Source organism: Nerophis ophidion, linkage group LG04, assembly GCF_033978795.1.
Source record: "Nerophis ophidion isolate RoL-2023_Sa linkage group LG04, RoL_Noph_v1.0, whole genome shotgun sequence".
Taxonomy (NCBI): domain Eukaryota; kingdom Metazoa; phylum Chordata; class Actinopteri; order Syngnathiformes; family Syngnathidae; genus Nerophis; species Nerophis ophidion.
The window spans coordinates 56,425,060-56,448,563 of NC_084614.1; the positions used below are offsets into that span (position 1 = coordinate 56,425,060).

Consider the following 23,504-nt stretch of genomic DNA (forward strand, 5'->3'; position numbering starts at 1 on the left):
GATAGGATGGAGCTAGACCGTGTAGTATTTTATACGTAAGTAGTAAAACCTTAAAGTCACATCTTAAGTGCACAGGAAGCCAGTGCAGGTGAGCCAGTACAGGCGTAATATGATCAAACTTTCTGGTTCTTGTCAAAAGTCTAGCAGCCGCATTTTGTACCAACTGTAATCTTTTAATGCTAGACATGGGGAGACCCGAAAATAGTACGTTACAGTAATCGAGACGAGACGTAACAAACGCATGGATAATGATCTCAGAGTCTTTAGTGGACAGAATGGAGCGAATTTTAGCGATATTACGGTATATATATTATTGCAAATTATTTTTAATGTAATTAGAATTAATTTTATTATAGCACTGCCTAATTGTTTTTATTAGTCCCTCCTTTTTCAGTATATTTGATTGGTATTTTTGTAATCAGCCTGATTTTCAGTAAGCCTTGATTACAATATTTGTGATCAGCACATGGGTTTATATCATTTGACAAGGTTGTTAACCTGTTAAACTGTAATTACGGTAGGGAAGAGATTCATATGGCACCATTCCTGGGTGGCTCTTGCGTGAGATGAAGAAAGAGGGTTAATCATTTTGCAATGCAGTCTGCCGAAAATTATGGAAAGTGCCCACTCGCCATAGCAACTGACGCTTTGGTAAAAGTTGGAATTGCCACAAAACACCAGTCAAGATGTTCAACACATAACTGCCATCGGGTAGCTAAAGTGGATAGTGCACCCCTAATCCGTCAGGTTTCATGTGTCAGTTAAACAGTGAAAAATGGGGCTATATAAATCCCCTTCCTATTGTATGTTAAATATTACTATTGAATATGATTAAAGTTAAGGTAACTAATTCAGTGTTAAAATGTGTGTGAGTCCAGGGCCCCTCTGTCATGGAGGTCAAAAGGGTTAAGAACCCCTAATCTAATTATTTTTTTCAAAAGTCCTATGAAACATATTTTATATGCAAAGTACGTATAAATGCAAAGAAATAGATAAAGGATTATATTTAAAGACTCTTGTTGACAAAAACGAGAAGAGGAGAGCCAAGTGGACGACGCCTTCTTTCTTGAATTAATTAGTGTTTCTCACCTTCTTTATCAAAGTCCATATGTGACTTCTTTCGCCTCATGTTGGCTTATTTTGCAGTCATTCCCAATAAAAAGAAAATAGCCCACTGATTGAGTCACCAATGCATGAAATTTTTTGTTTGGACTTGTAAGAAAACTGACTTTTGGCGACACGCACGGGTGGGGAGAGTTACCGAAAGTTGTACTCAAAGTATGAGTATCGTTACTTTAGAGCAGTTCTTCATCACCCTTGGGGGGCACTGTGTGATGTCCCGGGGGGACGCGCTTTGTCAGTTTCATGCTTGAAACCTCACTTCAAAAAGCTGTGCACTACAAAACGTGTACATTGTAGCCATTAATCCTGACTTCATTTTGATTTAAAAAATAAAATAAAATTAGCACAAATATATTAAATTTTTTGTTTTGTATATTGTGCTCCTAAAATCTTTTTAAATGTATTATTATTTATTGAATTTATTCAATTACATTTTTCAGTACTAATTGGCTCAAGTCAGTCAAAAAATGTTTATAGTTTGAATACAGATGTACTTGTGTTTTATTTACTTCTTTTTTTTCTATTTAGGCTAATTGATGCACCACAGATCTTTTTTAAATTCAATATTAATTAAGTTATTTGTTCTAAGTTGATCTATATTCCTTTCTTGTTTTGTTTCAATGTGCATAAGGATAGAATATTATGCAGAGGTGTACTTATAACAATTTTATAGACAAATTATAGTATTTGTAATCACGGCGGAGAGTGGGTGGCGTGATTATAATAATAATAAAGAAGCATTGCTTTAGAGCAGTGGTTCTCAACCTTTTTTTCAGTGATGTACCCCCTGTGAACATTTTTTTTTTATTCAAGTACCCCCTAATCAGAGCAAAGCATTTTTGGAAGAAGTAAAATACAGCACTATGTCATCAGTTTCTGAATTATTAAAGTGTATAACAGTGCAAAATATTACTCATTTGTAGTGGTCTGTCTTGAACTAAATGGAAAAAAAGATACAAAAATAAGCAAAAACTTGTTGAAAAATAAACAAGTGATTCATTTATAAATAAAGATTTCTACACATAGAAGTAATCATTAACTTAAAGTGCCCTCATTGGGGATTGTAATAGAGATCCATCTGGATTCATGAACCTAATACTAAATATTTCTTCACAAAAAAAGAAATCTTTAACATCAATATTTATGGAACATGTCCACAAAAAATCCAGCTGTCAACACTGAATATTGCATTGTTGCATTTCTTTTCACAGTTTATGAACTTAAATTCATATTGTGTTGAAGTATTATTGAATAAATATATTCATAAAGGATTTTTGAATTGTTGCTATTTTTAGAACATTTTCAAAAAATCTCACGTACCCCTTGGCATACCTTCAAGTTCCCCCAGGGGTACGCGTACCCCCATTTGAGAACCACTGCTTTAGAGGAATACGATTCCAAGACAGTAAAAAAAGTAGTCATCCAAATAAGTATTCAGTGAAAAAACTACGCTAGTACTGAGAAAATGGTGAGTACCAGTAACTAATGATTTTTTTTTAGAAGGTATTGTTTTATTGGTACTTGCACTACAAACCATATTTGTGTGCGTGTGCGTGTGTGTGTGTGTGCGTGTGTGTGAGCGTGTGTTATCGTGTTTCTACCCTTCTTGAGACATCAACAAGGAAAATTACATTCCATATGAGGACCGGTAAACAAGTTAGGATATAAATCATGGTCCTAATAAGGAAAACCATTGCATCTAATAGACCGCGAATTAGTAGAGTCTATGAACATTGCTCGAAAGTAAGGGTTTTTTTGTTGATTTAATGTGCATACAAAAGTAAACATTGACAGGTGCAAAGGCTGCAATATATAATCAAACAAGATGGCAGCTGAAGAAGTATGTGTGTGTGTGGGAGAGAGAGAGAGATAGCATTTACAACAAAATATGCACATATTATAGTCGCTTATGGTGTAATAACAGGACTAATGTAAACATCAGTGCAACTCAACCCAAAAAAACATCAACATTTTACAGCAACATATGCTCTCTAGTTGGAAGTTAAATTCCTGGAGCATGACATGTCGACATTTCTATTGAGACAGATGACAGTAAATGTGCTTTTTTGTAGTCTGTAAGGTAAACATTGATTGCTACGTCTCGTGTGAGGTGCTGTCGTTTTCTTCCCTGCTGTGAGAATGCAACATAAATATCTCACCGTTTGCAACATTTACACAGATGCCCAGAGGGTGCCAACTTTCCAATGTATTTTACAAATGTATCCCATCTTCTTATGACTCCTCGTATGTAATGACATAATTATGTAACACATGGCCACGCATTAGCGTGAAGTGTTGTTACCTAATAACAGCAATTTGGATAGCCAGCGTTAGCTGTCATTGAATGTAAATTCTATCATAACAACAACATGACTGCAAACTGTTTATTGCTTCTCTTGTACTGGTTTTGTATGTGTGCACGCACTTCCTGTGCGTACGTATTGACGAGATCGGATGAGTAACAGCCATAAAATCCAATCATTTTATTCAGGCCGGTAAAAAAAAGTTCATTAAATACATTTTTAATTGTTTGAGTTTAAATTTATTTTTCGAGCATGCATGAATACAACATGATACATGACCAATTCCAGTTCCTTTATACGAAATGTTCGAAATTGTGAAAAATATAGACGATTGTCAAAGAAACTGGTTCCGTTAAATCACTAAAAGGTAACGTAAGTTAGCCGATGGTGTTCTTGTTGTATTTTATGCTTTGAAAAATTTTACTGTGAGGAAGTTGCGAACAGAACCTTCAAGTAAATGTAACAAAGTAAATGTAGCACGTTACTTTTATAACCACTGGTGGCCTGGTACAAAAGCCAGGCCAAAAGCCTAGTGGACAGTTTCATAGAAATGTAATCATAAAAACACCTTTTTTATGATTGTGGAAAAACTAAGTTGCAAATGTCCTAAAGTCCTATTTTGCCATCAGCACACGTACATTTTTAGCTATATAACATATGTGTGGAGTGGAACCTTCAAATTCAATGACAGTTTTTTATAATATGCTGGTTAATATGTAATAGAATTTTCCCCATCAATAATTGTACTATGTAGCATTTTACTAACTGTGACACATTTGAAAAAGAAGTCAAATCAGAGGTCAAAAAGTGAAAGGTAGTACAAAAAAACAGAACTTTAAAGGGGAACTGCACTTTTTTAGGAATTGTGTCTATTGAAGTTCTACGGTATACCGGTACTAGTATACAGTAGTATCGCGGTACTAATGAATCAAAAACGCTACTATACTGTGTGAAAAGTACCGGTTCGTTATATTATTTTTTCTTACACGCATGACAGCGTGTCGTCGTCACATCATGACATTGCTGGTTTTACGAACGGAGGAGCATGTTTGGCAGCGCACAATCAGTTATAAGCGTTATAAGAGTACTTACAAGCAGACACAGTGTATAGACAGAAAAGGCGGAATCGACACATTTTGGCGTAAAAACTAATGATAAAATTAAATCCATAGCACTGAAACGCCCACAGGAAGAGGTGCTTTAAAACAGTGGTCCCCAACCACTGATTGAATGTTCTGAATGTGTTGTGTAAAGATTCATTATTATACTATATACCTACCGTATTTTTTCGAAATATAAATCGCTCCGGAGTATACGTCGCACCGGCCGAAAATGCATAATAAAGAAAGAAAAAAAAACATATATACATAGCACTGGAGTATAAGTCGCATTTTTGGGGGAAATTTATTTGATAAAATCCAACACAAAGAATAGACATTTGAAAGGCTATTTTAAATAAATAAAGAATAGTGGAAAACAGGCTGAATAAGTGTACCTTATATGACGCACAAATAACCAACTGAGAAGGTGCCTGGTATGTTAACGTAACATATTATGGTAAGAGTCATTCAAATAACTATAACATATAGAACATGCTATACGTTTACCAAACAATCTGTCGCTACTCATCGATAAATCCAATGAAATTTTCTTCCTCGATGTCGCTTCTAAACAACTCTGCCAACTCCAAAGGTATGCGTGGCTTCCTCTTGTCGTTTTCTGCTGCATATTTCACTACGTCCAGCTTGTAATCTGCAGTACATGATTTCCTTTTCGGTGCCATTTTTGTTCAGCCCTTCTCCATTTTTATAAGTTACCGCCAACGATGAAATGATCCATTTTAACAGCTACGGCAGTAGCATGGAGCATATAGCAGTTAGCATTCCATGACCCACAATGCACTTCTGCCCTGACCCTCCCCCGCCGAATTCTTATTGGTTGACGTGTATGTGACGATTGCTGACGTGTGTGTGACGAATGCTGACATTTTCTTCGTCTCTTCCGCGAATGAGATAAATAATATTATTTGATATTGTGTAATCTGCAGTACATGATTTCCTTTTCGGTCCAATTTTTGTTCAGCCCTTCTCAGTTTTTATAAGTTACCGCCTACGATGAAATGATTCATTTTAATAGCTACGGCAGTAGCATATAGCAGTTAGTATTCCTTCACCCACAATGCACTTCTGCCGTGACCCTCCACCGCCGAATTCTTATTGGTTGACGTGTATGTGACAATTGCTGACGTGTGTGTGAGGATTGTTGACATTTTCTTCGTCTCTTCTGCGAATGAGATAAATAATATTATTTGATATTTTACGGTAATGTATTAATAATTTCACAGAAAAGTCGCTCCGGAGTATATGTCGCCAAACTATGAAAAAAACTGCAACTTATAGTCCGAAAAATACGGTATTTACAGAAGCGTTCAGACTGTGGGTGGAAAGTAAAATATGCACACTGACAGGTGCTAAACTATAAAATCAGTGCCTAAGAGAGTTCACCGTGGTTATGGCTTTAGGGAAAAAAAACATTTATTAAGTCTTTTTGTCTTAGACCTGATGACCCTGTAGCGCCTTCCTAAAGGTCAAACAGGTCAAAGCCAGGGTGGGAGCTGACCTTAATAATGATGGTAGCTCTGCTGAGGCAGCGTCATGCTTGTGTTGTGTATCATAATCAATTTTGTCAAAAAAAATGACAAATGTTATTAAATTGATTATTTTGTTATCCTTCCCACGAATCAGTCAAGCCCTCCCTTTTGCTCCGGGAGAGAAAACATCCTGGAGCCGTGCCTGGTTATGTTTTAGATAAGGATTGAGACTGATTCCCAAAAAATAGCGTAGTTCCCCCTTCAGCAAATATATTATTATATTCATGTAAAATACATAACTTTATATGTCAGTGATTTATCTTTATTTCAATGCAACACAAACAGTGTGAAATTATTCAGCTGGGTGAACTTGTGTGCCATTTAGAGTAAAAGTGACTGCATACACAAAGTGTCAAAGTCAGTTACAGTAGATGGGGGAAGCTCACAGTCCATGGATGGGTTTTCACCCACTATTAAGTGTTGCCCTCGGGCTGTGGATGACTTTGCCGTCAAAGATTCAGCACTTATTCCCTTCTGCTCAGACAGATCGCATGATGATGACATGACCGCGAGATGATGCCTTCATGCTACAGTAAATGCTATCACTGCCTCAATAGCGTATAGACAAACATTGACTACTGCATTATAGTAGCGCTGCAGTATCAAATATCTACTGAGTCATACCATAAGTGGGTCCTAAAGGTCAACCATACTGCGATTTGTCCTGAAATGAGGCCTGAATGTAATTGCTCTATTTCATGCATCGATAAGAAGACATTTTGGAGATAATTACCCCCCCGGCGATACTAGCGCACTTTTAATTTGTAGCAAAGCAGTATACATCCAACTGCAGCATCAGTACTGTACGTGAGATGGAAAAGTTTGACCGCTAATTTGTTATTAACATTGGCACTTGTCGAGCTGTTAGCCGCAGGCTTGTGTTTTTTGTGGGACTGTTTTGTTTTTTATTCGATAACAAATGAGTTTGAATCAAATATATGACATACTGCAGGTAGCCCCCCTGTGGGATTATCCAATGTTAATTTAAATGGTGGTTGTTTTTATGCTCGGTTAATGCTTGAAAGTGACACATTTGTGTGTGTGTGTGTGTGTGTGTGTGTGTGAGCGCGAATGTGTGTGTACTTGTTTATGCATCTCCCGATGGACTCTGTGGTCAATACTACCCATATGCCCGTGCCACCTGACTTATATTGGACTGCTGACGGATGAATCCCCCTAGAGACGTAGCCACCACCTGCGCCACCAGGCTTTGAATTCGTAGATGTGAGAAGCCTTGCAAAGGTAACAACCAATCAACATGCTGTCGTTTTACTGTGACTGCATGGCGGCACCGTAACAGGTGGTTCCCTAAGATGAATGAGCTGGTTATGGCCACCTAGTGGTGGAACCCCGCTTCATCTTTCTGTATTTAACGCGCTTCACACTGCGACAGTTAGAGGCAAGTGTATAGCTTATGAGCATGGGGGACAACAATTAGCCAGCTGAAAGTGCATGTCTCAAGAGGAACCTTGGAAGCACCAGGCTCCTCTGTGCACATTCACTGGTTTAACCGAATGTGGCAGCATTAAACGCATAGTGAAGCCTCCGAACTTGAAATCAATCCATAACAGGAAACAGTTTGAAGTATTTATTAGAAATGATAGAACTTGAATTCAAAGGGTCCTTTCACAAGGGTTCATGAACGTATTGGACTTGTACATGAAACAACTAATATTTAAAGTAACATTCTACTATGGTTAATTGTCATGTTAATTGTCCCGTATTATTCTGTGGCAATATTAAAAGCAATTTTAAATAAATTAGAGCGGTCCCACCGTAGTGTATTGCAAGTATGGCTGCACGATTATGGCCGGCATAAACATGACTATTTTTTAAATTAAAATTTAATTTAGGAATATTCATTATGTTAAGTTTCTCATAGGTTGGCAACCTACTTGTGGTAATGGAGTCCCGGAGGTTTGTAGGGGGACACGCGTGAACGTGATGTCATGTAATTTGTAATAAAATAGTATAATAAAAGGGCGAAATAAACTTATCTATATATTTAAAGACAAATGTTTGTGTTTTTGGTCACAATTGAAATTCCATCTTTTTCTAATTACATTATCTATTTAGCACAATCCATTTTACGTAAAAAGCAGCCACGTTCCGCAAGTGTCCCCTGCATCATCAATTGGACACTCCCGCTTCACCTTCATTCAACCATTTGTAGTGTAAAACATACGTCACATAATGGAAACGCGGTTTCAGATTTTATTTTGCACAATTGCAATAGCCATTAGTCCTGCTAGTGCAGGGGTTGGCAACCCGCGGCTCTAGAGCCGCATGCGGCTCTTTAGCGCCGCTCTAGTGGCTCTTTGGAGCTTTTTCAAAAATGTATGAAAAATGGAAAAAGATGAGGGGGGAAAATCGCCACCTTATCACAGGGCCAACACAGATAGACGGACAACATTCACACTCACATTCACACACTAGGGTCAATTTAGTGGAAAAAATATAAAAAATATATTTTTTGTTTAAATATAGTTTCTGTAGGAGGACGAACATGACACAAACCTCCCTAATTGTTATAAAGCAAACGGTTTTTATTAAACATGCTTCACTGATTCGAGTATTTTGTTAGCGCCGTTTTGTCCTACTATTTTTGGCGGTCCTTGAACTCACCCTAGTTTGTTTACATTTACAACTTTCTAAGACGTGTTTTATTCCACTTCTTTTTCCGTCTCATTTTGTCCGCCAAACTTTTAATGCTGTGCATGAATGCACAAAGGTGAGTTTTGTTGACGTTATTGACTTGTGTGGAGTGCTAATCAGACATATTTGGTCACTGCATGACTGCAAGCTAATCGATGCTAACATGCTATTTAGGCTAGCTATATGTAATATTGCATCATTATGCCTCATTTGTAGCTATATTTGAAGTCATTTGGTTTCCTTTAAGTCTTCTTAATTCAATTTACAGTATATCTCATGACATCTGTATATAACATGGCTTTTTTTTTGTTGTGGCTCCAGACATATTTGTTTCTGTATTTTTGGTCCAATATGGCTCTTTCAACATTTTAGGTTGTAGTGGAACACTAGGGAGATGTTGTAAGCACAATACCAATCGCGCGCAATTTGCAAAATGCGGTAATGTCAAATCAAGTCAAATGTTTATTGGATTCATCACTATACAGTGTACATCCAGACTAAACTACTGACTAAACTACTACCAAGTGTGGATTCAGGCCGGGTGGCCTATTTCAAGTTCCAGGTAACCCTACATTTTTATATTTTATAAATAGTAAACCAAGTTGTGGTAGTAGTTTAGTCAGTAGTCCTGTCGTGGATGTACACTGTATAGTGATGAATCCAATAAACATTTGATTTGATTTGACATTAAATTTGCAAATTGCGGTTGCGCATTTTGCAAATTGTGCGCCATTGGTATTGTGCTTACAACAGAGACAAGAAAAACAGCTACAGTATACATAGGCGTGCACTCCTGTCGCTGTTGTAATAATGCGTTACGGTCGTAAACGCCAGCTGAAGTCTCCTCAGAACTAAAATGAGGCAACCGGTTGCAACAACACTGGACACGTTTGGGAGGTGGAAGGTTTGCAAAGTGGTCGACGTGGTAATGGAGTTCTGTCGGCGTGGTAATGGAGTTCTGTGCCCATACAAAATGGCTTTTGGCGTAGACGGTTGGTCCTCTGTTGTTCTTCTGCAACCACGGCTTTGGAAGCGTTTGATTCGATAAGCAGCGGAGACTGCATTTTAAATGTAAATCTCACTGACAATCACTCTTGTTTTGTTTTGGCAGCCAACATTTTAAATCGTGATTCAAATTTGATTAATTGTACAGCCCTAATTGGAATTGTGTCACCCAAAATTTAGCCTTGAAGTTGTTTGTTGCGATGTAATAGATGCCCGATATCAACAACGTGACATTAAGTAATGGTACAATAAGATACACGTGTTAGCAACACTAGCCTGGCTCTGTGAGCTACAGTGCAAACAATAATGTCACATTTTAAACAGCAACATCATGCTAAGTCTGCCTGTTTAAAATGGGAAAACTTAAAGTTCACATTAATAGTGGGCCAAGGTCCAGGATTTATTTCAGGATGTGTAGAATAGCTTGGGTGTGGTATTTTCTGGACTATAAAACACACATATAAGCCGCACCCACAAAAATTTAGAAAAAAAAGTTTTTGTTCTTATACTAGCTGCACTTGACTATGAGCCGCATATATATGTGAAGTGAATTATATTTATATAGCGCTTTTCTCTAGTGATTCAAAGCCCTTTACATAGTGACACTCAATATCTAAGTTACATTTTAACCAGTGTGGGTGGCACTGGAAGCAGGTGGGTAAAATGTCTTGCCCAAGGACACAACGGCAGTAACAAGGATGGTGGAAGCGGGAATCGAACCTGGAACCATCAAGTTGCTGGCACGCCCACTCTACCAACCGAGCAATACCGCCCCACCATATACATTGTGAAATTAGTTATTTACACACAGATTTTGTAAATGTTTATTTACATACTGTAATCGTTTCCAAATGGTGTCTGTATCCTGGCAGTAAAATGGCTAATCAGACAAAACAAAAGTCATCGTCATGGACCCACCAGCTGCAGAAGCTAGCTCTCCAATCAGCTTTACACCAAGAGTGTGTATGACAATCATTGGTACTTTAACTTTAACTTTAATAGACACAATAACTCCACGGTGACATTTTTGTGAATTTACCAAGGAATTTGTAAACCTTGTGTGTCTCAAAGGGCTGCACAAACCACAACGACATTCTCGGCTCAGATCCCACATCAGGGCAAGAAAAAACTCAATCCAATGGGATGACCATGAGAAACCCTGTTAACAATACTACAACAGACACTTGTAGACGTTTTAGCATATTATCTAATGCTAACAATGCTAGCTCCATTACATTACAATAGAACATACAAATATGCATGAAAATACATCACATTTGCGATCATTTACCAAGTAAGAATTGTTTTATTTATATTGTAAAATGTACAAATGTTGCTTGGAGTGATGAGTGAAGAATCCATACTGGTAAAAACACTATTGACGTCTAGAAGACGGATCGGCACTTATACCTTATGTTGAATGTACTAAACAGAAGGAAATACTAAGATATTCACTCAGCAACACCGGCAGTGAACAAACTCGTCTAAAAGATGGTGCCATAGTACAAACAGTAACACACCTTTTTAGTGTCTTTTCATGTGAAAACCTTTTGCACTATGGCCGTCAGCGAAGAAAAAAACATAAATTAGCCAAACTGTTTTAATAACTGCTTGGTTCAAAGCTTTGGAAAAAAATAGTGGTCTTTTAGTCTGGAATATATGGTAAACTGTCCTCTGTGAAGTGGCCTTGGCATGTCCGTGAGGACAGAGGGACGGTAGATTTTTATAACGTTTGTTGCTCATGAAAATGAACTCTAGGGACAAATATTACTGTTATAGAATCATTAAAAAGACATTTGTTCTAATAAGGTAACTTAGAGCATATGTTAATAGTAAAACCTAAAAACAGTAAAACCGGTAGCGCTTTTAGCAGCAAATCTAATCATTTTTGTCTGACTTTTAAACCATAATTTCCATTAAATTCCTAACCTTTTGATTTCCAAGGGACAACAATCACTAGAAAGCAGTTTCAAACTGCGCTTTTATGACTTGTGAAATTATGACTTTTTGATTATAAGGAAGAGAAATCGGTCATTAGTAACCTCACTTTGTACTGTGACAGTTTGTCCTCCCTTCCTTATTTAACATTGGTAGGTTTGGCCTAAGAGCAATAATCAGTCCTCAAATGATAAATCATGCAACGTTATTTCATTTGCAAGGAATCCTCTCACACCATTGGAGTGTCAGGAGACAGCGGATTGGCTGGAGTACTGTCTCTTAGCACGTCAGGGAGAGGGAGGGAATACTAGCAGAAAGGTCGAAGTCATGTAGACATGTCCGGCGATGCTGGTATATTCTGCTGAGCTTCATTTTTCCGCAGCGGTCCTCCACAATGGTCTAATGGCTGCCGCCAAGGTAAACGGTGATGGATTTGCCCAGAGTGGCAGCAGTTACAAGGTGCTGAATTGCCCCATCAGCATCGGCTGTTTGACTGCAGCCTTGAGCAGCCTTTGCCTCTGAGTTAGTGCCTAAGACTATTGTCAGAGCAAACACAGCAGGTAGTGCCCTTCTATGCCAGATTGTCAATATTGGAACTGCAATAAGGGAGCAAATCCTAAAACCTAGCAGATGGCAAGTCTGTCAGTCTGTCTATCTCCAGTTATCCCAGGGTGTCCTAATTTTTTCACATGACTGTATTGGTTTGTTTGCTCTTTCGCACAAAAGTGTAAACATTAGTCAAAACGTGCACTTCTTTTCTGTGACTAACACACTGGATGGTGACGCTGGTAATAAACCCCAAAGTTTGACCCCATGAGTCGAGAGGGACAAGCGGTAGAAAATGGATGACTGGATGAAAGTCGGACTGACTGGAAATTTCCCACTCAACTCAAAGTGCTCAACACCCCACTGTAACTTTAGAGGAGTGTTTCTCAAATAGTGGATCGGAGTCATTAACAGCAGGGGAGGTTTTTAAATTATTTTCTTCTACACTCTAGTATTCATATTAGAACAATTGACACGCCTGCAGCTATGTGGCAGCAGTGCTCGGTCTCATCAACAGGTTCCCTGTTCTACCCAGTAGAAGTAGTATGTACACAGGAACTCGTGCACAGGGCTAAATGAAGCTTGGCAAGGCAAGGCAATTTTATTTATATAGCACGTTTATAACAATTAAAAAATTGGACCCTAGTGATTTACATGTTAAAAAGCATATAGCGAAAAAAAAGAACGTAAGCTAAACCATATAGTGCAAAAGAAATACAGTGAAAGGATTCGGATAAAAAGTACAAATGAAAGACAAAAAATAATACAATAATAAAAGTGCGACAAATGGAAGGGGGGTTGGGGTGATTACAAAGGGTGACCTGGTGGGCGGGCTCAGCTCAGGTTAAAGCAAAAGAGATGGAGATGTTGGTCAAAGATATAACAAGAAAAATGAGTACATTTTAGCAGTTTTTATAAGGTTTTTACAATCTGTGTTTTACAGATGTACAAATTAATACTTAATCACAATTTAATTCAGGGGTATCGCTGATACATTTCTGTCCCCCAGGATGGGTCATGACAGAAAATAATTGAGAAGCACCGCTCGAGGGTGACTTGCCACAATTTTATTCTGCACGCTTTTGGGGACTGACAAGTAATGTCATAAACATCTGAGCGACATGAGTTAAAACATGACTGTTATTAAACCAAATGTGTTTGTAAGTGGTGGGTTTAGCAACTAATATCCCCATAAGTCATTGATCGTTTGTTTAAGGATAATAAAACGTCCTTGATATTAGTATTTTATGCATTTTAAGCAAACAAAACCAATAGGTGGCACCAGAAATGTCATTCACAGTCATGTGAAAAATTAGGACACCCCTTGGTGTATCTAACTTTATTGGGAAAGCTGCCTCTGTCTCTGAAGTCTGGATTATCCTACAGCGTAAACGTTACGCCTTACCCTCCAACATGGTCCTGATCCTGTTATACCTCTTTGGCAGGGGCTGAGTGTGAGGCTATCCTCTGCCAAAACTCTAGTAGGCAGCAATGTACTGAACAACTACAACTCTCCTTGATTAGTCATTTAGCTTCCTGTGTTGTGTGTAGTTAGGGAACAATGGCAACTGATGCGGCATCCTGCCGGATCATTGTTGGACCTGGAACTAATTGATGTGAAACAAGAATGCCTTCTATCGTATTTGGGGTCATAAACATATTAACATTTCACATCGCAGTTACCGTATTTCCTTGAATTGCCGCCGGGGCGCTAATTAATTTAAAACCTCTTCTCACTTCTGCGCTTGCCAAAGGCATGCGGTAAAAGTAAGCATGCGCTAATTATTTTAAAACCTCTTCTCATTCCGGCACTTACCAAAGGTATGCAGTAAAAATTTGAGTGTGATGTAAGCTTGGACCTTAAATCCTACTGAATAGCTCTTAATTTTCTTTCCTTTATGCGATCTCAAATTACTGGTATTCAAATCAGCCTCCTCCATTTTGAAAATGATGACAGGGGAAGTGTCACTCGTGACGTCACGAGTTTGACCAGGCGGTAATACTAAGCATGCGCTAATTATTTTGCAAAGCGAGTTTGACCCGGCAGTAATTCAAGGCAGGCGCATACTATATGCCCTGCGGCAATTCAAGGAAATATGGTGTTATGATTATCATGGCATTGCTGAATGTGCCCAAAAAGTGCAAATATACATTGTACTATTAACCAAGTTTTATTTAGCAAACATGAAATATTCTTCTAGCTTCTTAAGAGCTACACTGTTTTTATGTGAGTGTTTAAATAAACGTATCGTCTTTTGTTTTAATTTGAAAAAGTTTTAGAGCTGTGTTTTTTTTAATGATTAATGCAATACGATTGTTTTATTAATACACACATTTTAATAGTGCAAATTCAATGCTGATAAAGTGCATTAATTAGAAAAAATAATATTAAGGTTATGGCAAGCAGAAAAATCTAGAATACGCATTGAGGCTATAAAGGTGTTAGCCGATTACGCATTAATCAAACAAACTAATCGATACATTACTCGATTAATAAAATCATTGAAGGCTGCAGTCTTACAGCAGTTACTCAGACAACATTGTGTTTATTCATGTTTAGATTTGTGTACATTATGTTGCTTCTTAATAGGGAAATATGGTCATGTTTCTTGTATTTATATTAGCATTTAAGCTAACTACATAAGTTTATCAAATTGCAGCTATCAATCCCAGTTTTACAATTTTTTTTTATAAACAATAATACTAACTCTTGGTATTTTTAGCGAGCTTTATCATTAATATTGTTTATCCTTACATCCCCAATTGTACGTGTTGGAGACGGTGCGAAAAAACCCCAGGAAAGGCTTCATAACAAAAATAATGTACTAAAATGCAGACTAATCACAGGGCCTTTTGAAACAAGGAATTTTTTGGAGGAGCACGCCCAGCACGTCCAGAGAGTTTGGGGTGGATGAAGCGCCATATTGAAGCCTTTAGTATCTGCCCACCAGCTAATACGCTGATGACAAACATGTTACAGAAGTCTTCAAATAGCGTCACAACTGACCGATATGCAGACGAGATGTGGTAAATCAATCCAGTGACCACAACTAGGGGTGAACATTGAGATAAGCCAGTGGTTCTCAAATGTTTTTGACAACTCTCACCTCAGAAAAACACTTTGCTGTCCAAGTACCAATATAATGACCAACATTAAAATACACTAGTGTAGTAGGCCTTATTATTCATTAAAAACAAGGCAGAGGTTTTATTTAACAAGTATATTTATGATTTTTGGCCACTGTAACATTACACAGAGTTTGAACAGTACTGTGTTTTGAATATTTAATTAAGCGATTCTTTGGTGTTCCACTAGATAGAGCTCGTTTGAGCCATAGTTTGAGAATCAACTGCATACAATGTGACACCACAAGCAGATTTGTGATGCAAAATGTGGAAGGGAAAAACCTCTTCTATTAGTCTCTAGACGTCTTTCCCCAGTGGAAATTTAGTTGGACTGACACTAGCATTTTACAAATGTCATTCCGTCAATAAAGATATGGGAACAATTAGCTTATTTTGTCACCGTCAACAAATTGTATGGTAAATAGAAAAAAACTGTCTGTGTGCTTCCTGCCACCCATCTCTCACAGCAACATATGAAATTAAACACAACCATGGTATTTCTCCTTTTACTCATGAGCTTTGCAACGGAGATCTGAGAACTCTAGGTGACATTTGGTTTTGGCTTGTTTGCAAGTGTGTTGTTGTAGTATTTACATAGTTTGGATTGTTTACTGTCTTGTAGAGGCCTGATCAATAAAGAATTGGCTAACACATTTTACTATTCTCCATTCTTAGGGCAAGGGGAGTCCATGGCCACCTTTAAAGGCAACGAGTACTTCAGCTACAACCTGTCCCAGACGCCCATTCAGAGCAGCTTGGATGAGATCACCTTGTCTTTCCGCACCCTGCAAAGAAACGGCCTGCTGCTTCATACAGGAAAGTCCGGTGATTATGTCAACCTGTCCCTGAGGGACGGAGCTCTTTGGCTGGTCATCAACCTGGGCTCCGGCGCTTTCGAGGCCCTGGTGGAACCGGCCAGCGGAAAGTTTAACGACGAGGTCTGGCATGACGTTCGGGTGACACGCAACCTCAGACAGGTGTGGATACTTTCAAATTATTATTTTTTGAAGGATATAGATACTTAACAATGTTTGATGAAAAAAATTATCAGAACAATTTATTTTATTGCACAAATTCAGTAAAGTTGTGGCAGTGTTATAAAGTGAACATCCCGAAACGCAAATGTATGCAGTGTGAGTACGGGTAAACAGGAGTCAGGTGTACCACTCACTGTACAAATATTGTTAACGTTTACTTAAAATACTGCTTATACAGTTATTAAAAAGTCTTGTTCAACACATTAATGATTATACGTCCATTGTTCACAGGGTGGAAAATTCAAAAAATGGACAAGTAGATGGTCAAACAGCCTAATTGTATTGAAACTTAAAGGGCCCCTGATACTGATGACATAGGCACTTATTTCATAGCTCTGGGCGTAAAAAGTTATTTTTACAGGTACAATTCCCCCCAAAATAGACACAGTAGTGATTTTAGGCTTTCTTCAGCACATTCAGTCCACTTGTAGTTTCAAATGTAGGCAGGCCTGCATGAGCCTGCTGACGTCACCTACAGAAGACCGGAGACTATTTCATATTGTATTGTATGTGTTTAAGTTGCATCTTCATCCCGATCAATGTTATTGTTTTGCAGAATTTGAAGGAATTATCAAATGTGTCTGCCAGATGCATTATTGCAGGTTGTAGCAATACAATTAAAGAAAGGGTCAGCCTGCATAGGAGGAAAGTATGTACCTCTACAGTCAAATCGACTATTGCAAAATGGGAAGGACCAAAGGGAAAGAAGTATAATTTGTAGCCATCATTTAAATGAATCTGACTTCCAAGAAAAAAGGTTTTGGTCAGAGTTTGGATGTAAAAAATGTAAAAGACTCAAGCTAAATGTGTTACTGAAGATTAGGAGCATCATCAAGGAGAAAAAGACAGAGTCAAAACTTGCAGGAAAAACGAGATTTAAAGAAGCTGCTAGTATTTTCGTTTGCGTCCTCTTCTAAGCATATTTTCGTCAAGATGCTTTAGGAAATGCTGAAAGAGAATGAGGAAACACAGCCTACGGTGTCTATGAATGAAGAGATGGAACAGCAGGGAAGTCCAGAAAAGTGATTCCTTTTAGATACATTTTTTACTCATCCTGTTAATCATATCAGTTTTGCAGTAATCATGGACCATGGCAACAAAAACATGTAAATAAGTGATCAAAATAATAGTTTTACATGCCTTTATCCACAGTGTCTATGCAGGGAAATGGTCTGCCGTTCTGTATATAAGGTCACACCAAGGTGGGGCAGCATATCGAGTCTGGCGATGGAAAGGGACGTTCAAAGTACAGTTAGTTGTCTAACCGTTACCCAGAACCTAGTTAACACTAAAATCTGTGCAATGCCGTATACACAACATGCAGATATGCGCAAGTTGAACTAAAATGCTTGATGGTCCAAGGTGATTGAAGTGTGTGGATGGGGAAACGGTGTGAATCGGGTGATTGGGATTTATAAGACTTTGAAAATTTCTATTCATTTGAATGTGAAATTCCTGGAAATTTGATGAATTCGGGAAAACCGAGAATTTTAAGAACTATAGGTATTATTACAATTGTCCTAGATTATTTGATTGAATTGGTGTTTGAGTTTTTTTAATTAATTAAGAAATGTTGAAGCGGTATCACTTTGTAATTGAGAATTGGTATTTCGGCATTCCTGGAATTTTGGGAAAAAACGGGAATTTTTACACAAAAAAAAAAGGTAAGTGCATATGATGTCCCAACGAGCTAAAATGTTTTGATGGTGGAATAGTTGGAATGGGTTGAAAAATGTTTGAAGTAGAAGCAAAATCAAAAAAAAAGTGTTACGCCTGTTCGGCATTGTGATGCCGGGTTCGATTCCCTCGTGGATGCGTCAACAAGTGAACACAGCAAAGGTAAGATATAAACAATTTATTTAACGAAAAGGATCTATGAAACAAAACACTGGTGCTAATGAAAGGCAAACCAAAGACGCTAGCATAAAAGCTAGGATATACAAAAATGAGAACTAAACTGGGACATAGACACATTAAAGAGTAAAACAAAACATACAGCATGAGAGCTGGAATAAACAAATGGCTGAGCGTGAAAAGCTAGCGAGAATATACATACGATGACAGAGTGCAGGCGTAACTTGTTGCGTGAAAGCAAATTTGGATCCCAGACTGAACAACAAAAGATGCATGCTTATATAAGGTAGGTGATTAGTGAGGACAGGTGTGCAGGGCCGTGAGAAACAGGTGAAAACTTATAAGCTACCATGGTGACCGACTTAAACAGGAAATAATAGGATCAGATGGAGAGTGAAAATAAAAATGGAACAACAAACAATAATATGTGGAGGATCCAAAAAGCGTATCTCAACAAAAAGGGGTGGAAATAAGGCTTTGGAAAACTGGGACTACCTGTCCATTTTTTGAATTTGGAAAATGGTCATTTGAATGTCTAGGATGAGTACATTATGTACAAACCCCGTTTCCATATGAGTTGGGAAATTGTGTCAGATGTAAATATAAACAGAATACAATGATTTGCAAATCATTGTATTCCGATTATATTTACATGTAAAACAATTTCCCAACTTATATGGAAACGGGGTTTGTATTTTTTGGGTGAGAAATGTTGGCATTGTGCAAGATTGTAAATTGACCTGTTCATTTTAAATAGGAAAAATGTCCTGGAAAACTTGAAATTCCTGGTGATTTGGGATATTTGGGAAGATCAAAATATGGTTTTGATCGATTCCCGGCCCAGTTAAACATATTGATACTTCAACGGTTCTGGTCGGAAGCAAACCGGAGGAGCTGAAAGCCGGCAAAGTTTCTTGGAAGTGTAAGACTAATAAAAATAAGATTTTTTTGTTGTTGTCAATAAGGAGAAATCCATCCATCCATCCATTTTCTACCGCTTATTCCCTTTGGGGTCGCGGGGGGCGCTGGTGCCTATCTCAGCTACAATCAGGCAGAAGGCGAGGTACACCCTGGACAAGTCACCACCTCATCGCAGGGCCAATCATGGGAAATTAAATCCAGATTCATTTTCAGGGGCAAACACTACGTAGAGAACTTATTAGTGAAATGTTGGCCATCTGGATGCAATGGGTCCTTTAAACATCCATTGAGTACAATTTCTCTGAACTGCATCATCTTATTTTTTGTCGGACCTTTGCGCCGCAGCTTGTTGCTGAGCATAGTTGATGTAGTGCAATCTTTGTGCCCCAAAGGCCATTGAACGAAAGAAATGATTACTTTCCAGTCACTCCCACTCGCAGGTCAGTCAGGCTCACTTAATTTTGGTCTGCAACACATGAGTCACATTTTTAAGCGTTTCAGGTAACTCTCGTCCCTTTAGGACATCTTTTTAGGAAATTCAGTCTTCCATCAGTGAAAATTCCACCAAACAAGTGTTGCTTCTAATGAATGTTAAGTAGGTCTGCTCTGCAGGGGTCCGGCTCTCCGTGTTGCCATGCCCGGCGAGAGATTACTTGCTCATATTAGGTCATTGCCCTCTTTCTCATTAAACAGATCGCTTTGGTAAAAATAATCATATTTTTTTTTAGATCCCGAATATTTATCATATTGACATATCACATAACCTGCTTTACGTTTACAGCAATAATTGTCCCATAGACAGCCCACTTGAAGTACATTTTTGTCTACCGATGTTGCAACATTGCAGCACATTCGGAGAGGTCATGCAAGCAACAGCAGAGCTTGTATAATGAATACAGGCAATGCATGCCAAGTACAACTCAGCCCTAAGGTTTCAAATTAATTTACGTTGTCCAGAGGACAAGGCACGACGCTGAATTGCCCAAACCGATGTCTTTTACATTAAACGTGACCTCATTTTACACTCTGGTCAAACTACATAACAGCACACTTCCCGCATTAAATGTAGAGATCAAGTGAAAATAGCCTTGTTATAAGAGGCTGTTACATTGGACAATCTGTGCCATGTGCAAGCATCCTTAACATCTCAAATCAGGACTGTTTAATTAGCCATACTGTGTACAAACATGAGCTGTACACATGTCTCGTCCAACGTAAAACTGTCAATCAATGCAATTCTTCCTCCCGCTAGCTATCAGTGATAACTGTCACTATATGATACATACATACATACATATATTCTATTCAATGTGCTCTAAATACACAAACCCAAAGACTCAAAATAAACCATAAAGCTAGGAAAGGACAATTTTGAATCGCAAAATGATGATGTTTGGAAGTGCAGTGTGACAAACGTGGGAGTGATGCTTCAGCATGGTAAAGGACAACTGGCCCTAACAACAGATTCGGTAGGTTGTACCAGGCTTGAGTTAGTGATACACTTAAAGTTTGTGGTTAGTTTGACATGCGTAAGCGCTTAGATAGTTGCCAAGCATGGTGCACTTGTCTGTGCTGAACAGTATTACTCATGCACCAGACCCCCGATATGATCCCTCCTCCTGCCAGTTATTAACGATAACCGCCACTTAATGGTAATGCAGTGTTGCATCATGACCTGACTGTGCTAAAATCCGAGAAATTACAGAGCCGTGTGAATGCGAGACAACAGTGGACAGTCGGCAAATAGTGCTTCACTCAAGTACAGACACAACTTGCTATTGCTGTGCATTTATTCATGAATAAAATACAATAAAATTATAACAACAAATATTTGCCATTGGAACTGTTATAAAATGTTTTTCCTATATGGTTCCAAAAGTTAGCATTTTCTTGAATAAAATCGCTGTATCCAGACATTTCCTGATCAGATTCCAACTCTCAATCTGTCATAAACTGGGTTGTCATGACCTCTACTCGTTTCTGTTTGTCAGCATGTTGCCAATATGTTTGCAGAAACATTTATTACACAGTCAGTACGTTGACAACACCTTAATCTGATCGTGTTTGGTTTTTGAACAGCTGGACTAACACACATGGATTATGCGATTGGAAACCAGATCTCTCAAGTAGGTGTGTGTGGAACAAAGGGGAACCTTCATATTGCGCATGCACCGGTCTCAACACGCAGGATTTATAACCATAAAGCAGATATCATTCATAAAAAATATAAGCAATATTTGTAATGAAGAGGAGACTGTTTATGTGCTTCAGAAATTAAAAGAACTGAATATTTTGAAGTGTGTCCATGGTAGAAAAAAAACAACCTGAGATTTATTTAAGAAGGTAGCTAATTAAATGTAATATGCTGGCTTAATTCGGACTCCTGAACGAATTAAGCCGTTGAGCACGAGGAAAGAGAATGAAGCAGGTACAGTATAATAAATACAAATAATAAAGCATACAGTCGTACACAAACCTCTTCACGCTGCATTAGTGCCCTCCAAACTGATTAACAATAACTCTGTATTCCACACAACTGGCAAAATAGTCCAGAACAATACCAACCTTCATCTGGGACAGTATTGGCCGTGGCACAAACTGACTTTTCCTTTGAACTTAAAACTCCTTCCATCAATGCACAGAGTTCAACTAAGGACTTTCACAGACTTTCAAAAGTTTTGTTTCTATGATTCTCTGTAAGTAAATTCCGTCGGAAAAAAACTCTCTCCCGCCGGTCTTTCTTTGCTTCGGACCTGCATCTGGTCCAAGACAAATATTACACCCATTATCCAATTATACTTGTTAAAAACAAGCTCTGCCTTATTTTTTATGAATATGTAAGGCTACTACGCTACTGTATGTTAATTTTGGTCATTATGGTGGTACTTGGCATACCGAGTGTTTCCTGACGTGATACTTGTCTACATACCATGTAAAGGTGGTTCTTTGGCCAACATTTTGCAGAGATTTTGCTTTGCAGACCATCTTCAAGACGCTTTCTGACTGTCTTTCCGGACTGCGCCATTTTGTGAGCGGTCTTATTTATGTGCCGAAGCCCTCCCCGAGGCCCAGCCCTTTTTGATTTAATCTCCACCGGGAATTTCTGTCACGCCCATGAGATCATGTTTGGTTTTTGTCATGTTTGGTTTTGTTTTTTGAACAATCGGTTCCTATGTTTGCACTTCCTTGTTTGTTTTATCACCATAGCTACTCATTGATTTTCACCTTGCCCTCATGTCACGCCCCTGTCCTCAGCCCTCACACCTGTTTGTAATTATCACTAGTATTATTTAATCCTGTAGTTGCCGAGTGTTCAGCCTGGCAACTTCATATTCCTCATCTACCTTCATACCATGCTACTCTGTTTATCATGCTGTCCATGCCACGTAAGTTTTTGTTATTCATGCCACAGTGCAAGTGTTTGTTTCATGTTTATAGTTTGTAGCCTTTGTACTATTCTTTTGTTTTTTCATTAGTATAGTTTGTTCTCCGCCATTGTGCGTGGCATTTTTTTTGCCTTTTTTGAGTTATAGTGTTAAAAATAAAAATGTACTCACATTCACGACTGGCTCGTGCCAATTTTCCTTTGCATCGAAGAAACAATCCGAGTCATAGTCCAAGTCTTGACAATTTCCAGTTGAAAAAAATAAGCCAGTATACACTAATATGATATTATATTTTTCTACATTTATGATGTTCCAACTTGTCTCGTGCTTGCATCTACTACTTGTCCAGGGTGTACCCCGCCTTCCGCACAATTGTAGCTGAGATAGGCACAAGCACCCCCCGCGACCCCAAAAGGAATAAGCGGTAGAAAATGGATGGATGGATGGATAATGTTCCAACCTGTCACATGCTTTTATTTTATTTTATTTTTTTTCCCTTGGCCTCAGTCTGCACCCCCTCTCCAAGGCCCAGGCTAAGACCGATTTTTTTATTTCATTTTAATCTTCTATCCCCCCCCCTGTTTACCTGTATTTCATCTTTTTTTGTAAGGGGCGCTGGAAGCCGGCAGACCCGTCAGCGATCCTGTTCTGTCTCCCTGTAATGTTTGTCTGATCTTGAATGGGATTGTGCTGAAAATTGTAATTTACCTGAAGGAACTCTCCTGACGGAATGAATAAAGTACTATCTAATCTAATCTATCTAATCTAATCTAATCTAATGCTTGCATCTACTACTACTGTAAATAAAAGTCCTTCCTGTGAAAAGGGAATTATTCCTTTTTTTTTTTTTTTTTTAAATGTTTCCTATCGTTAACAAACATTATTAAAGACATGCCGGATATATATTTTTTAATGAATTATAAATAATAAATGCGATCAAAAAAGCCTATATGGAGTTTCT

General features: G+C 38.2%; 1 protein-coding gene across 8 annotated transcripts in view; it reads left to right on the plus strand.

Annotated features, from left to right (window-relative positions):
- The window catches only part of LOC133551610 (neurexin-2-like), a 439,020-nt gene that overhangs the window by 138,010 nt on the left and 277,506 nt on the right, over positions 1–23,504 (plus strand). For all 8 annotated transcript variants that reach the window (XM_061898511.1, XM_061898517.1, XM_061898513.1 and 5 more), the window contains exon 4: positions 16,021–16,322. In XM_061898511.1, the coding sequence (XP_061754495.1) occupies positions 16,021–16,322 (302 nt within the window). The remainder of the gene's footprint in view (positions 1–16,020; positions 16,323–23,504) is intronic.